The sequence below is a fragment of the Lacerta agilis genome, chromosome 6, assembly GCF_009819535.1.
Source record: "Lacerta agilis isolate rLacAgi1 chromosome 6, rLacAgi1.pri, whole genome shotgun sequence".
NCBI lineage: Eukaryota > Metazoa > Chordata > Lepidosauria > Squamata > Lacertidae > Lacerta > Lacerta agilis.
Genome location: NC_046317.1, coordinates 57,236,531 through 57,253,218, shown reverse-complemented (window position 1 = coordinate 57,253,218; position 16,688 = coordinate 57,236,531). Strand labels below are relative to the sequence as shown.

General features: G+C 42.6%; 1 protein-coding gene across 1 annotated transcript; it reads right to left on the bottom strand.

The window, feature by feature from the left end:
• Positions 1 to 2,231: 2,231 nt before the first annotated feature.
• On the bottom strand, positions 2,232 to 16,688 carry LOC117049230 (complement receptor type 2-like). The gene is made up of 7 exons (XM_033153970.1): positions 16,589 to 16,688; positions 12,795 to 13,029; positions 9,833 to 10,071; positions 7,717 to 7,813; positions 5,997 to 6,082; positions 4,529 to 4,732; positions 2,232 to 2,597 (listed from the first exon to the last, which is right to left on the bottom strand). The coding sequence occupies exons 1-7, from the start codon at positions 16,686 to 16,688 to the stop codon at positions 2,380 to 2,382; spliced, it is 1,179 nt and encodes a 392-aa protein (XP_033009861.1). The 3' UTR covers positions 2,232 to 2,379.

The following is a 16,688-nucleotide window of genomic DNA, read 5'->3' as shown; positions in this document are numbered from 1 at the left end:
TCTACTTTGCTGGGGAGGTTCCCTTCAAGCATGACCATTACTGCTGCCGCCATTAGCAGTGACGGTGCAGGAGATGGGACAGAATGAAGGAGAGAAATGTCTGAGTAGGCAAGTGAAGTGAGCAAAGCCAGCAAGCGGACCAAAGAAGAAATCACTGCCATGCCCACATTGCTGCCACCACCAAAAGAAGGAAGACTGTACTTCAAAACTGCAGGCTTTAAAAAAACAACAACAAAAAACTGCAGGCTTTTTTGTGGGCCAAAATGGCAGGGGATGGGGCGAAGGAGAAAAATCCTTCTGCCCCTTGGTCTTCCTGCCCCCTGGTGGCAGGTGACCCCCAGCAGGCACAATGAGTGAATCACTGGCCCAGGCAGGTGGAGCAGGTGGTGAAAGGGCAAAATCACTAACCAATTCCATGAGTTGTTAGTGGAGGAGGAGGAGTGAGGTCCACCAGAGGCAGTGATCCCCTCTCCTCACTCCTCCCCCAACTTGGTAAGTGGCTGTGACCCAAGAAGTCAGGAAAGCAACAGAGCCCCATCCATGCTCCCACCTAGAGGTTTAATTATGAAATCTTATATATCCTATTAGTGTATATGGGGTAAAATAATCCTGACTGAGATATGAGAAATTAAAGTCATTTTTTTCCAGGGTGGATAAAAATCAATGATTTTTCTTTTAAAAATTGGATTTTTAAAAATTTTAATCGGATTTTTAAAAATAAAATGCTTTTGGAATATAAATCTTTCTAAAGATAGTTTTCTATTTAAGTAACATTATAGTCCAAAGGCTATTCATCAGGAAATAAGGATTTGTTTTTAATTATGTAGCATGTTATAAAATGAACATAAAGAGTTGAGTAAAAACTTTAATCCCATTGTTCCTTTGCACATTTATATACACAGAATCAATCTGTTACCTCTTAAATGCTAAGTTCCAAGAGGTTCAATGAGTACATTGTTTGGAATGGAATAGATCTGCACAAGTAGCTAAGTGTGAAACAGTAAAAATGAAAGTGCAACCTTGTGAGCAGAATACTCCACAAGTCCTGAGATCTTTGTGTAATAATTGTGCATGTCAGTTGCATGTCTGTGAAACTCAGACTTGAGGCAAGTCCTGAAGGGACTTCAGGGCTGGCAACCTCTGCTCAATCCCACTGGGTTCCAACTACACTAACATTTTACTGTACAGAATAGGCACCTGAATGTAGAAGCAAATCCAAAGGGAGGGGGGTGGTGATGGTGGAAATAATAACTCAGATCTGTAAGTCCTTGGCAAGACCTTGAAGTGCTTGCCAGTCAACTAATATAGAGTTCACTGGTTCCAAGTCCTTCTTCCCAGGGTTCGCCTGACATTGTCCAAACAATAAAGTCTCTAACCACATCAGTTAACAAACATAGGTACATATGCTATAATGTTATTGTTTTAGTTTAAATGTTTAAATTGTTATTAAGTGTCAGGGAACTGCCCTCAGTCCTGCACGAGGGGAGAGCTATGTACCGAGAGCCCCAGTACCACCTTGATTGTGAAACCTCTTCCAGTGGGCAAAGCAGCACCTCCTCCAGTGGGGAGGAGCATAAGCCAAGCAGCATAAGGGAGCAGGGGCTTGGGGATGCTGCCGAGAGCCCAAACGCGCCCAGGCAAATGCGCTCAGAGGGGAGCACGCCACTTCCGTCACCCCAATTGCGCAGAGGGGTCAAACGCGAGGGGAGGCGGCGTTTTGGGGTTTCGAAATTCTTCCGTTGGCATCGTAGCAGGGAGCCGGCACTCCCGGATTCTGCTAGCGACTGATGCGGACATGTTTTCAGTTGCTCTGCATGTAAATAGTTGTACAATAAACCTGTAAATAGACGGATCTGGCTCCTGCCTGTTTACTTGTAAGCAACCGCAACACAGACCTGACATTAAGGAAATGTTATTTTTCATTTTTCTCCTTCCAATAAAGTACAGCAGAAAAGTTGTCCAAATGTAAACAGTTAACTTATTAAACCTTACAATAATTTCCTAATTATATGCCTATGTATTTCAAATAGTATAACAAAATCTGTAATTTTTGATATAACTGTAAAAACTACTCTGAAAATTTATTATTCCAAAAATGAAACTTTCATATGCTTGCAAAGATTAAGATTATACCAGCAAGAATTAGTCTTTCTGTAAAAAAAAAAGAGATTTAAATCAAGTCTTACTGACCTGTGATTTAAATCGTGATTTCTAACTCACTTGTGCTAGAAGTTGTTTGGGGGGGACCTCCATCTGGATGGATGGTGGCAACATTGGTGGTAGAAAACAGAGGGGGCAAAGAAATAAGTATGTTCTGCAGTAAAGTGCAACACAATAGCTCTGACATTTCTTTATTGAATTTATACCCTATACTTCCTCTCAAGGAACCCAATTAGGTGTAGTAAGATACTTACCCCTAACGCATTTTGGAAAACGAGGAATCCAAGCATGGGCAGGCCCGCATGTACAAGTGCTACGCCCCACCATAACGTATCCTGGATTGCATTCAAAAGATGCACGATCTCCATATGTGTAAATATCCTGAGTCGGTGTTGTCACTCTTCCATTTTCTATTTCAGGTTCACGGCAACGGACCACTGAAAAGTGAATAGCAATATTTAGAAATCTACCTATTAATTACACCATGGCTGATTAAACTCTGCACCAGGACTTCACTATGGTTTATCTACTGCAAATAAACTACGGTCTGATGTTATTAGCATATAAACTTCAGTTTGTTGCAATTGTAGGTTGGCATTAGAGTTGCAGCCAGCACCTTTTTATTTAACCGTGGCTGGTTTGTCCATCCCACCTCAGGCACTCACCAGGTTGCAAAGGCAAGAAAGAAGAGCGGCTGGAAAACCAAACAAACTTCAGAAAAACAAGCAAAGGTTTGCTTATTCGTCTGTGGGAGAATTCAAACTTTACTAGTGGTTTTGTTTGGAGAGGCTGCCCTTGGTTTGGAGAGGCTGCCTTATTGCAATAAAAGGTAAAGGTAAAGGGACCATTAGGTCCAGTTGCGGACGACTCTGGGGTTGCAGCGCTCATCTTGCTTTACTGGCTGAGGGAGCTGGTGTACAGTTTCCAGGTCATGTAACCAGCATGACTAAGCCGCTTCTGGTGAACCGCAGCAGCACACGGAAAAGCTGTTTACCTTCCCGCCGGAGTGGTACCTATTTATCTACTTGTACTGTGACGTGCTTTTGAACTCCTAGGTTGGCAGGAGCAGGGACCGAGCAACGGGAGCTCACCCCATTGTGGGGATCTGAACCGCCGACCTTCTGATCGGCAAGCCCTAGGCTCTGTGGTTTAACCCACAGCGCCATCCGCATCCACCTTATTGCAGTAGCTCCTCTAATTAACTGGGTCTCTACCAGATGCTGTGCTTGTATAGGTCTCTTGGTTGCATTTTCTTTAAGGTGTTATTCCCACATGTGGGCATGAACCATTAAGAGGTGGTTTGGAAGTAAATTCTTACCATGCGGGTTGGGGGGGGCATAAGCTGCATAGGAGAAATTGGAAGTGGGCACACAAACACTGATTCAATTCCTGCAGGCTTAAAGTAATTAACTAATCCATTTAAGCATATAATTTCAATTAAATTGAATTATTTATTCTTTAAGTCTGTAAACCACTTCAGAGATGGGAACTATCAAAGTGATGTACAAAGAGATAAAATCAGATATGATACAAAAGACTAACCTCTAGAAACAATAACATCATTCCAGCAAGAATAAAATTAAAATAGGCTGAGTTGCACTTCAGGGAAAGCTTTCTGGAAATTGCAAAGAACTATTTAAAGCCCTATACAATTCTGGTATCAGGTTTCCCAATGCCTCAGATTTTTATGTTAAATGGTGAGCATCTACGGTACTTAGTACATTCAGAACCTGTTTTCCTAGGTCTGCTTAGTTACAGAAAGCTGACTGCATCATCTGCCCTCAGATCATCTGCTGAAGTTATTTCACTAAATTATTCGTGACCCACTGAATATTTTTCATAAACAACCACCACATCTATGCAGGCCATTCCTAATGAGGCTGATATATGGCATATAGTATTATGCCGGTATAATACCGTATGCGTAAAGTTAAGTCATTATATATTGATTACCTCATCTGAATGCAAGATTTGTTTAGTATAGATACTGCACAGAGAGCCCTTGGAATGTAGAAAGCCAAACCAAGTCCAAATGAAATTAATCAAATAAATTGCTCACAACTAAATCTTATTTCCTTTGTTCTCAGTGGGACACAACAGTGGTTATTTTGATTGGATTAGATTAGACCATAAACTCTCTAACTGACTCAGGTTAAAACAAGCAACTCATCGAGGGGGAAATACTATTGCATCTCCTACACTGAATCATTTGCAATCCCACTGAATACCTCACAGGTTGAATAGAAGCAGCACAGCGCTTAGCAGACTGCAAAATTAGCTCATTCTAACAAGAATACCATTAACCAGCCATTGTACACAAATTGCATTAACATAGTACATCAAAGATACCAAACATAATCTCCATCACCTTTACATTTAGGCGGACGTGGGAGCCACACTCCAGCAGTACTACCGGTAGTTAAAGAAGCTGAACATGTACTATTTCGGCTTCCAATAAGGGAGAATCCTTCATTACAAGTGTATGTCACTGTTGAGCCATAGTGATACTCTTCATGAGGTTGACCACTGTGTGAGCCAAACTCAATGATAGGAGGGTCGTAACATCGGATTCCTGCGGATCAAAAGCAACATTAACAGTTCAGTAGGACTACAACTGCAAAAGCATATTTGGACTAAAGTTATTTTCACTTAAATGATGTTCCACTTTATGAAGTAATCTTTTGATAATTCAAGGCCTGAGCATCCATTTGAACCGTCACCCAAACACTGAACCAAAGTGAACTGCTGTGAAGGTATTACAACCTCCTCAAAAGCAAACTGGATCTTCTGTGAAGCAAGCTGGACTTGAAACTTCACAGAGGGAGCTGTCATAGCCCCAGTGCCACCTTCAGAGCAAGGACTGCTCTGGAAAAAAAGAGTTATCAGGAAAGATGTTCAAAAGCTTAAATAAAGGGCACACACCCAAAATGGCTGATGGTAGTAGTAAAGTCAACCTCAACTAAGTATTCTGATGCCACTTGGTTGTTTGGTGGGGAAAATTCAGGCTCCTCAAGCCATTGCTAAGTGTTAAGCACCCAGGCCAAAAGGTGAGCCCAAGAGACACAGGTCAAAAATGTTGAGGCATTATGGAATTTGCTGTAGTCAAATTTATTTTTATTTAATTCACTTTTATTTAATTGAATTTATTTAATTCATATTACATTTTATCCCACCTTTCCTCCAAGTTCAAGGTGGCATACATGGTTCTCTTCCCCATTTTACGAGGTCACCACAGAGATGACGACCTTCTGGTGCTCCCCAAACTAACCCCTTTCACTAGTGGCTCAGTGAGCCAAATGTGGGATTAGTGCTGTGTGCATGTTTTATATGCACTGCTTTATTGACTTAGATCCTCTTGTCTGAATAAGGATAATGAAGCAACGTTGCTTGCACTACATCCACTAAAATACTAGATTAAACAGAACAAATTCTTTCTGTTCTGAGAAACATTGAAAAGTGGCTTAATAATCAGGCTGTGTTATGATTCCTGGTGAAGCCTATCCATTTGTAGGGAATGGCAGAGGTTTGAATGACTTCAATGATTCCTTATATACCCAACTCAACCATGATCTAATATCAATTATATCAGTTCCCATTTATGTGTTAGTTTGCAAACAAATGGGTTATTTGAGAACACCAATTTCCTGCTGTGGCGAAGCTGCCAATGAAACCAGCTAGTTGGCAACAATCATGATAGTGAGTATATTTAGCATGATCAGAAAGCATCCTGAACTCTGTATATTGGTTGAGGACACTTACACTTTTGCAATAAATAAAGTCACACAGTAGCCCATTGAGTTTAAATTAAATAAATTCAAATTAACAATTCATCTTACGACGGCAAATTGGAGGGTCTGTATGCCATTCAGCTTTGTCGCCTACAAGCACACATCGCAGAGTCTTTTCGCCTATCAATCTGTACCTAAGGGGAAAAAGAAATCTTTTATTTTAGTGAATTGGGCATTAAAAAGTGTGTGAACAGAGCATATTTTTAAATACAGTATACTTGGTTTCTTTAGATTATTTATATCCCATCCTACAGTCACCACTCTGCTAGTTGACAGAAAGAGAAAAAAATAAAACCAACCACCACCAGTTCAAAAGCTGTTAGAAACAACACAGCAGCAAGAATATAATAACAGTAGGACTGAAGCCAGTTCAAACAACACTGAATGAGACCTGGGAAAGCGGTCTTCACTTGCTGCTAAAACAATGTGACAATGAGGCCAGGGGAAACTTCCTGGGGAAAGGATTCTATAGGTGGGGCAGTGCAACTGAAAAAGCCCTTTCTCTGGGTGCTGTCAGTCTAGGTTGAGACAAGATAGCTATTTAATTTAATTCCAGATACAGTAGTACCTCAGGTTACAAACTTAATTCGTTCCGGAGGTCCGTTCTGAACCCGAAACTGTTCTTAACCTGAGGCACGCTTTCGCTAATGGGGCGCCTGCTGCCGCCGAACCACCGGCGCACGATTTCCGTTCTCATCCTGGGTCAAAGTTTGTAACCTGAGGTACTACTTCCGGGTTAGAGGACTTTGTAACCCAAAGCATTTGTAACCCGAGCTATGACTGTACAGGAATTATCTCTTTGTTAAAGAGTGCTCAGAAAAAGTCACACCAACATAAAAATGCCTGTAGCTTGGACATACTGCCTTTGTAAGCAGCAACCTAGGCTTTCAAATTTCATCATAGTGGACTTGAGATACAATTCAAGTATGTAATCCAGGATTGACATTCCGCTATGATGGGGAGTAGTGTGTCACCTCAAAAACAAAGGGGAGCAGTAAAGGCAGGAATTCATGATCTTCCCAACAGACCTTATTTCATTCAAAATGTCATCCCACCCCACTTGAGTTTATGATGATTTAGAAAATTGCTTTGCCAAAGCGATTGTAGATAAAATCCATGATTATCACACCATATCCTAGGTGGCAGAGCTGTGGTTGAGAAAGTGTGGATAACACGAACTCTGCAAAATATTATTGTTATTTTTCCTGCAGAGAAGGGGAAGTTAGGGGGCATATGAAAACCCTCAAGTGTGGTCTAATATCATTATACTGCCATATTTAATTTATTTTATTTTTAGAGAAATGCACAGAGAACTGTGAACTTGCTTGCAGAAGCAGTGCACTTAATTAAGGGCTGCAAGGAGTAAAAGGAGCCAGGGAAAGAACTGAGGGTTTCATCAGTGAGTGGAAACACATGCAGATGCCAGCATAGAAGTCAGTTCTACACACTGAGAAATAACCAAATGAAAGACCTGAATACAAGTTTCTCAGAAGCCAGAGCTTGCCACTGTTCAGTTACTAAATCAACCAGAAATGGCAGACCTGTTCTCTGGTGCTGCTTACTTGTGTTTATTAATTTATTTGGAGTATTTGCTTCCCACCTCACCCTTTCCCTGGACACCCATGATTATAATTATAACACAGACTAGACAAGAATTAATGTCAAATATCTAGCCTAATATTTTAACAATTAATACGTGTCTGTCATGAGCCCCTCCCAGGAGTTCTAAACAAAGCCAAGTAGGTACAAAAGGTGACCTACAACTCACCCCTCATTACAGCCTAAAGTTATTTCATCACCTATCTGCATAGGGCTTGGTATTGCTATTCCTCCATTCTCTATAGTGACAGCTGTGCATTGCCTTCCTAACAGGAAAATCAAAACAAGCATTAGCACATGTAGCCTTGATTTCTTTAAAAGGAAAATAAAAAGGGTACACTACAGACAGGTGGGTGGCGCTGTGGGTTAAACCACAGAGCCTAGGGCTTGCTGATCAGAAGGTCAGCAGTTCGAATCCCCACGACAGGGTGAGCTCCCGTTGCTCAGTCCCTGCTCCTGCCAACCTAGCAATTCGAAAGCACGTCAAAGGGCAAGTAAAAAAAACAGGTACTGCTCCAGTGGAAAGGTAAACGGCGTTTCCGTGCGCTGCTCTGGTTGGCCAGAAGCAGCTTAGTCATGCTGGCCGCATGACCTGGAAGCTGTACGCCGGCTCCTTCGGCCAGTAAAGCAAGATGAGCGCCGCAACCCCAGAGTCATCCGTGACTGGACCTAATGGTCAGGGGTCCCTTTACTCTTTACAGACATCAAGGCCACTTCCAGGTGATTTTTTTTTTGGGGGGGGGAGAGGTTATATGGCATTGTATGCAAAAAAAAAAATTATCTCAGTATCTCCAGTGCAATTTCCTGTCACATTCTTTACTGCAAAATGTCCTCTCTTTTTAAATCAGATTTGGTGCACAAGAGAACCAAATGCACTTCAACTGTGCTACCTGAATTTGTTGGTATTTAATTGAATCCCTCCTGCAATATAGAGACAGCCTGAAAGTGTCCTTAGAAATACTGTATTCACTAAAGGATAATTCAATATCCTGTTTTACTGGTGGTTCACAATAATGTCATCTTTAGGGATGGATGCAGACGTTAGGGTTCTTTCTTTTTTCTAACAAACTACGAAAAGTATCACAGTATAAGTTTGATATTTTTTATTGTTCAATGGTAACAGAGAAGTGACACTGTACCTTTAACCAAGCAACCATGTAACGATTGATTCCATTCACCTGCAGTTGTATTTAAGGCTTGAAGCAAGTTTGTTCATCAAGCTGTGCCTGTGACTAGTTTCTTATTTTGTGCTAATTGTTTGGTCTGATTAGGTAAGGTACAGGATGTTACTTGTGTTTTACAATTCTTTTGTATTAATATACATTGTAATTTGAGTGTTGTTTGCATTATACAGCCTCAAACTGATGAAGCTTTGTGGCGAAACCTGTTGCAAATCCGGAGGACAGGTCTTCCCACCTGTGTTTATTCCACCATGGTGGTGGCTATATAAGAGGCTGCCTTATTGCAGAACATTTCACCCTATTCCTTCCTATATCCACCCACGTTCATTTCATCAGGGTGGTGTCAACTTTAGACCCACTGAAGAACTCTCCATTTAGTTCATCTTTAACAAACTGTCTTGAACCTTCTGTTGGCATCAGGATACTGTTCAATCCTCAGCCACTTGTTGAATGGTTCAGTTACTCAGACATTGGAACGTTCACCGTGCATATAATTCATTCCATGTTTTTCACATAACTATTATTGATCTGCACATGGCATTGTAATATATTTCTGTTTGTTTGAATGGTCATTAGTCTGTCCTTATTCTAGTAAATTCCCTTTTACATTTATTAGCTAGTTTGTGGTGGTTTGGTTGGGTTTATTATCTTTTTTTTCTCCTTCATGAGATGAAAGCAGTTGAGAGACCATTTCTTGCTTTATGTACACTTATCTCTTTGTTGCCTCTGGCATATAGATATTCAAAGTTTTTGGACTGCTACTGCTGACAATATCCAGTATCAAAAAGACGACAGCTACAATCATTAAAAACTCTCTTTTGTTTACAACAACATTGTAATATTTCCTCCAAACATGCTATTGCTCTCTTCTTCTTTCTTAAAAGCACAGTGTGTCTACAGCCACAGGGGCATTCACCACTTGAGTTCATCATTAGGAGGAGTGATGTTCAGAATATTACAACTCCCCAATTTAAGTCTCCAATGTTCTATAAAAGAAAAGCCTCCTTTATTATTTTCTATCTTTCTGAAGTCTCTGGATCTCCTCTAGTATTGAAATAAGGTATCTGATCTAAGATGGCAGTTCAACCGTTTTAAATATTCAGCTAATTAAGTGAAACTTACCTTGACAAAACCTAGGATTTTCTATTGACCATTTTGAAGTGTCAAGACATGTAAGAGAAAGAGTCTCTCCAGGAATAGGCTCATAACCTGGAATGCAACAGTAGCGCAAAACAGTCCCAGCAGGATAACTGTCTTTTGGATCCCCGCTTCTTAGGGTAGCACTGCCTACATGTGGATGGGTGCAATCACTTGGAAATAAAAATTCAGAGGAAGTTCTGAAGCTATAGGAGAGAAGACAAGGTTCATTGGAGTGTAGTTGATAATTCGTACTTTGGCCACCTCATGAGAAGAGAAGACTCCCTAGAAAAGACCCTGATGTTGGGAAAGATGGAGGGCACAAGGAGAAGGGGATGACAGAGGATGAGATGGTTGGACAGTGTTCTCGAAGCTACTAACATGAGTTTGGCCAAACTACGAGAGGCAGTGAAGGATAGGCGTGCCTGGCGTGCTCTGGTCCATGGGGTCACGAAGAGTCGGACACGACTGAACGACTGAACAACAACAACAAATCTCTATGACATTCTCCTCTACTGGGATCTATAGGACCATGTTCCAATAGACTCTGGGAGTTCATTTGCAGAGCACAGCTGGAACAAGACGGGCAGCAGTAAGACTTATAGAGTAATCATAACTCTGTCTCTTCAGATGTAAGCTTTCTTGAATTCTAAGGGGCTTGTTCACAGATAAGTGAGGCTCAGGTGGAAGCCTTATCTACCACCTGTTAGCCACATGGAAAATAAGTGGTTGCCTTGTCATCTAAACAAACTTGTAAGAACCACTTGGGTGGCACACCTGCTACCAGCATCTAATGCCTAACAGGAGACAGAGGGAGAAAGATACAAACAACACCAGCAACTGAAGGATTGTCTCCTTCCCCATGACGGAGCCATGCCTTTGAGAAAGAATCTGTGTGAGAGAAATTATGGCAGACACAACACCAGGCACCTGCTGCTCCTGGCTCGGTTTTCTTTTAAATGTTGTTCATTATGAATGCTGCAAGCCACCAACTTCAATTGAATGTTGAAATATAAATATTGTATGTAGTAGATTTAAACTCCAAACCAGTGGCTATAGAGCTATGATCCTGTGTTAAATGGTAACTTTTTATTTTTATGTTGACCTACTATCTTTTTTGGGGGGGTGGGGAGTACAATCTGGAAGGATACAAAAAAGCAGAACTAGATCTTTTAAGACCCATGCAGCTGCTCTGTATTGTCCCACCCCCACTTCTCCCTGTTGCAGGACAATACTGTGAGCAGAAAGATACCACACCATATGTTGTGCTTAGAAGTTGAAGGAAGCGATGGAAACAAATAGAGGGTGCTAATTCAAGGTGGTTATATTACTCTTCCTTGAGTGGTGTTAAAAACCCTGAAGAGATAAAGAACACAACTGCCAACTCTATACTATGTAAATTTTTGGCAGTTTTTATGAAGAAATCCCCTACTTTGACTTATGGATGAAACTGTTACACAATATTGCTATTTGTGATATACTGAGTTCAAAACTATGAATAAGTGTATAAATGTGAGCTCTGTGTAAATGATGAAAGGAGAGAACAGGTCAAATTATTCATGGCTATCTTAGATAAACAGGACATAAAATAGCAGATTAAGTAAAAGAGCAGTCCCAGAAAGATGACACTGCAGAACAACATTCCTTAGAAGAATACCAATTTCAGGACAGTTGTGCCAATTTGCTTAAAGGCACCTCAGTAAGGCTTGAAAGTGATCCAACATGCCATGCTAGAATCGCAGTAACCATTGGGGGTTAAAAAAGCTCAGATGGCAAAGGGACAATATGAATCTTCCATCATGGCCAAGTTCCATCCATTCCTCTGTACAAGTAGACTGACCATGTAGTTAGATCAACTACCTTTGTTATACAGTGGTACCTTGGTTCTCAAACGCCGAAAACCCGGAAGTAAGTGTTCCGGTTTCCGAACGTTTCTCGGAAGCTGAACATTCAAAGTGGCTGTCGGCTATTGTTTCTGGGCTGCCTGCAACAATCAGAAGCTGCACCTTGGTTTTTGAACATTTAAGAAGTAAAATGGATTTCCGGAACGGATTGAATTTGGCACTTTTGTTTTTGCTATTTATTTTGCGTTTTTGTTTTTGAGGCTTTTTCAGTTAATTTGTTTTTGTGATTGTGTGGAACCCAGTTAATTTACTGATTGTGTGACTGCAGAGATGGATAAAAGCCCCCCCCCCCCCAATCCAAGCAATGACTATCATCAGTGCAGGTAAGAAAAAATAATAATTTTAATTTTTATCCTCTACAATACTGCCTTATTTATTTTATAGTACAGTACATTGATTATTGCTTTCATTTTATGGGTCAATGGTCTCGTTAGATAGTACATTGCAATTCAAATGGTGTGTGTATGTGCCGCATCATGTAATCAATTACATGCTCCTCCAGCAATATTTTATTCAAGTTGGCACTCCTGGTCCTAGGAGCTTGTCAAGAGTCAGGCATCCAGCATGGTTAAAGGCACAGCTGTCAACATTTCCCTTTTTAAAAGGGAAATTCCCTTATTCCGAATAGGATTCTTCGCAAGAAAAGGGAAAAGTTGACAGCTATGGTTAAAGGTCTTATGAAGCGCAATAGAAAGAGAATGCTTAGCCTTGGAAGATGAAAGACTTAAGGGGAGAAGTGGTGGCTGTTTCCAAATATCTGAAGTGCTGTCACAGCCGAAGGCGGAGCAGATCTTTGTTGCTCCAGAAGGCAAAATAAGAACAAACACGTGGGGAAGAAAAGAGAGCAAACTTCAGGTAAACATAGGCAGTCTCCTAGTTCCCTCCTGCCCTGGACGCGGGAATTGCCTTCGCCATCCCCGAGAAAGCCTTGCTTCTGCCTCGGACATGATCCGTCTCTGGAGGAGGCGGGGCGCCTCCCATTTGACAGAAGAACAGACGGGCATCCCGAAGCATCCCCGCCTCACCTTGAACTCTGGACAGCGAGGAAAACATCAGCAGCGGCGGCAACAGCAGCGCCGACGGAAACCGCCCCCCGCCAGGGAAGCCGGGAAGGGGCGCCATCGCACGAGAGAGAGACCCGGCCGGCGTCGAAAAAGAGAAAGCGCCGCCGCAGCTCCCTCCGAAGCTGAAAAGCAAAGCGACAGAGCGGGCCCAGGAAACGACTCGACGGGAAGGGAGCGGCGGCGGCGGCGCGCTTTTCTGGCCAAGGGGCGTGAACAGCGGCGTCGCCGAGGAAGGCGGGGGGAGGAGCCACACGAGGAATCGCCTCCACCGTTATCGGTTCCCGGTACAGTATTAGCTAACGCCCCAAGGCCGCCGCGCGCGTGCTGGTTGGAGGTTGCGGGCAAGAGCGCACCCGGATTGGCGGGTGGAAAATGTGGGCGAAACCATAACTGAGGGGGAAAGGCGCCCTGTCGCTTAGGGTAAAAGCCGCGTGGTGGGTCTGCTCTCTGGATCCCTGAGGAGAAGAGATAACGGGCTCCGCGCATGGCAGCCCAAGCTGGGGTGTGCCCAGGGTGTTGGGACTGGGGGACCTCGAGGGAGCCGACTTCATTCCCAATGAAGACGACCCCCTATTCCGCTCTCAGAACGGCTTAACAATCAATCCCACTTCCTAAGATAATAAATAAACTCTTTATTATTTTCATCAGGACCTACACACTGTAGAAGAGAAACGCGCCACTGGTGTAGAAATCATATATCAAACAGATGGAAAGCTCTTCAATTTGAGTAGGCTCAAAGCAAAGAGTAAGGTTACCATGCCTTCTGTCATATAGCCAGGCCCAAAGGGGGGGGGGTGTCATATGGGCCACTTGGCCCGGGCCTCCAATTCCAAAGGGGGCCTCGGTCAGCATATTCACAATTGCTCACCATTATTTAAATGTAAATACTTAAAATAATCCCTTTCCCTATTGTATATCTATATTTTCCATTTTGTCTTTATATGCAGATACGGTTCAAGCCTTGAAATAAAATTATTTGTCAGCATAACTTTTGTGAAAATTATTTATATACTTACTTATAAGACTTTGTAGATCCCCAGGGTAAAAAAAAAGGGGGGGCACATTATCTATCTGGCCTGGGCCTCTGCCTGGCTCTGCAAGAGCCTGCATATAGCTTCAATATGCTGATGACAACGTAGTGTGTGCACACTCAGAAGATGACCTCCAAACCATCCTAAATATCTTAACAGAAGCTTATGGAAAGCTTGGCCTATTGCTCAACATCCAAAAAAACTAAAGTGCTGTGCCAACAAGCAAGCACAAAACAACCTCCCACCACAGCACCACAAATCCAACTTAATGATGTAGGCTAATGTTGGCAAATATCGATAATTTTTCCTACCTAGGCAATTATCTTTCAACAACGGCTGACAGTGATGTGGAAACCTAGCATTGCCTGAGGTCTTGTGAGTGCAGCTTTCTCTCAATTGAGGACTTGGACATTCACAGAGAAAGCAAAATGCTTGTGTTGTGTATTGATTCAAGGGTTATAATATCTGTATTACTATTGTCTGTATTCACATTAGGGGAAAGTAACTGCCTTCCTGTTCCAGAAGGAACAGCTACTATTGGTTCATTCAAGTTGCTGCATTTAGATCCTCAGTGTTATTGGTTCCCAATAAGTGATTGCTTGAGATTGTTCCCTCCAAAATGTATCCTTTCTAGCCAGTCTACTGTCCCTATAAATGTAGCATCCCTCTCCTCAGTTTCCCAGTCTTGTTTGCTTGAATAAAGAATGTTACATGAAGGAGCTGTCTCCTGCCTGCTATGTCAGAGAGCTGAAGTCACTTGCTGAATCACTATCCCCAGGCTACAACAGCTTGCATACAAAACTATTGTACTACCAACTTTACTGCACACTTGTGAAACATGGACCACTTATAAATGACACCTCCAACTCCTTGAAAGATTGCATCCACGGTGTTTCCGGGGAAAATTACACATCATTGGGGAAGACAGGCAAACAAATGTCAGTGTACAGGAAGAAGCAAAGATCACCAGTGTCAAAGCAATGATTCTTCAACATCAACTTCATTGGACTGGTCATGTAGTTCAGAGATGCTTGATTATCATTTTCCAAAGCAACTACTCTATTCCCAACTTAAGAATGGTAAGGTAATGACAGTGGACAACAAATGTGGTTTAAAGACACTCTCAATGCAAATTAGCACTGGGAGGGAAATAAGAGCCCTATAAGTCCCAACACCCTTACCAACTACATATCCCATGACTATTTGATGTATTATTTGTTGGAATCCATCTGCCTTAGTGGTGAAGTCAAACTGTTGGAAGGTTGCAGCGTCTGCCTGGGCTGTAGAATATGATGCAGTAGAGATATGTTTTGTTGTAGCTGGGGCAGATGAAGGTGATAGGATACTGCTTTAAGTGCACTTAGGACCTAAGTGAACAATGCAACATTGGGCATCTGGTATCAATACTGGTCCATGGGGTTACGAAGAGTCGGACACGACTAAACGACTGAACAACAACAACATCAATACCAAATAGGCCCAAGAATTACTGCCGCTTCAATGCAGCAGGTATGCCAAGGTTTTGCAGTTCTCCTGTACTCTTCATTAGTTTAGCTTACAAGAGGATTGGGCAGTGCTGACTACCACCATACATCCACCAGCACTATATCTGCAAACACATACACGCTCTGCTGTTGTCGAGAGGCAATGTCATGTGTCTCCAGGGGTCTCCAGGGGTGAAGTGACCTCCCTGGGGTGAAAGCTTCTACGGCCTAGACAGCAAGACCCCCCTCTCAGCCTCACTGATGTGGCCCAAACGGCACTAATTGGGCTGCAGCAGCTGCCGAAAGGAGCCATCTAACCATCGTAAAGACTACACTCCAGAGTTATGTAGTTACAAACAGCCTTTTCCTCCCAAAGACATTCTACAATGCAGCGGAGGTTTAGGATCAGAGATTTCCTTCTCACTTCTACAACAGGTGCAGAAACTGCCTTATTGATCTCTGGACCCACTATTGTTCTTGTCCACTCAATCTGCCAGAGCCTATAACCTGATTGAAATAGATCTGGGTAACTCCTCCAGAAACTCCTGGAGACGAGATGTCACCACACCTGGGTTATTAGAAACTGGCCAATAATTATCCAATACAAGGACAGCCTTTTCAATAGAGGTCTTTTAACTGTCTCCCTCTAAGGCGGCACTGACCATTCCCTTCACCCACCCAGCAAGTTCCCACTGGTCTTTTTGATGAGCCAGAAAGAGCAAGGATCTAGTACACATGTGGTGGCTCTCACATTTCCAAGGATTCTGTCCATCTTTGGGCTGCCCACAAACTGTATCCAGTTTCAGCGGGTCATAACCACACCAATTAGTGATCTGACCATGACAATGTAGCTATAGAAAATTCCACCACTCTAAGATCACCACCATCCAGTCCTTCACAGAAAACCAAATCGAGAGTGCGCCCAAATGCATGAGTAGAGCCAGAAATTATTTGGGACAGACTCATGTATCTGGCAGAGGAGCCTCAGCGTGAATGTTAAAAGTCCACCAGTACAAGCTTGGAGGAGACCAGCACAAAACCCAATACCTCCTTGGGGCTACAGCAACAGAATCCCTATTTTGTCTCAATAACCCATCTTCAGATACACAAACTAGGAGAAAGTGTACGTGGTCAGGGGAGATGCAATCAAAAGACCATTGCAGCTCTGCCTCCCCACCGCACTGATCTTGCCTCCTGCTGTACAGATAATTCCAGTGGCCAAAGCTGAGAGGCTACTCACCAGCCAGTTTATCCAAACAGGTCTCTGTAATACAATCCAGGTCAGTATACTCATCTCGGATCAAGTCTGGGATGGCTGTTATTTTGACATTCAAGGACAT

Excerpts from the sequence above, each read along its gene's own strand:
- LOC117049230 (XM_033153970.1), bottom strand. The coding sequence starts at position 16,688 with ATGTCCTTGAATGTCAAAATAACAGCCATCCCAGACTTGATCCGAGAT. Across the intron at positions 6,083-7,716 it reads ACTTTAGGCTGTAATGAGGG|GTACAGATTGATAGGCGAAA; the intron begins GTGAGTTGTAGG and ends TTTTCCCCTTAG. Across the intron at positions 2,598-4,528 it reads ACGTCCGCCTAAATGTAAAG|TGGTCCGTTGCCGTGAACCT; the intron begins GTGATGGAGATT and ends TTCACTTTTCAG.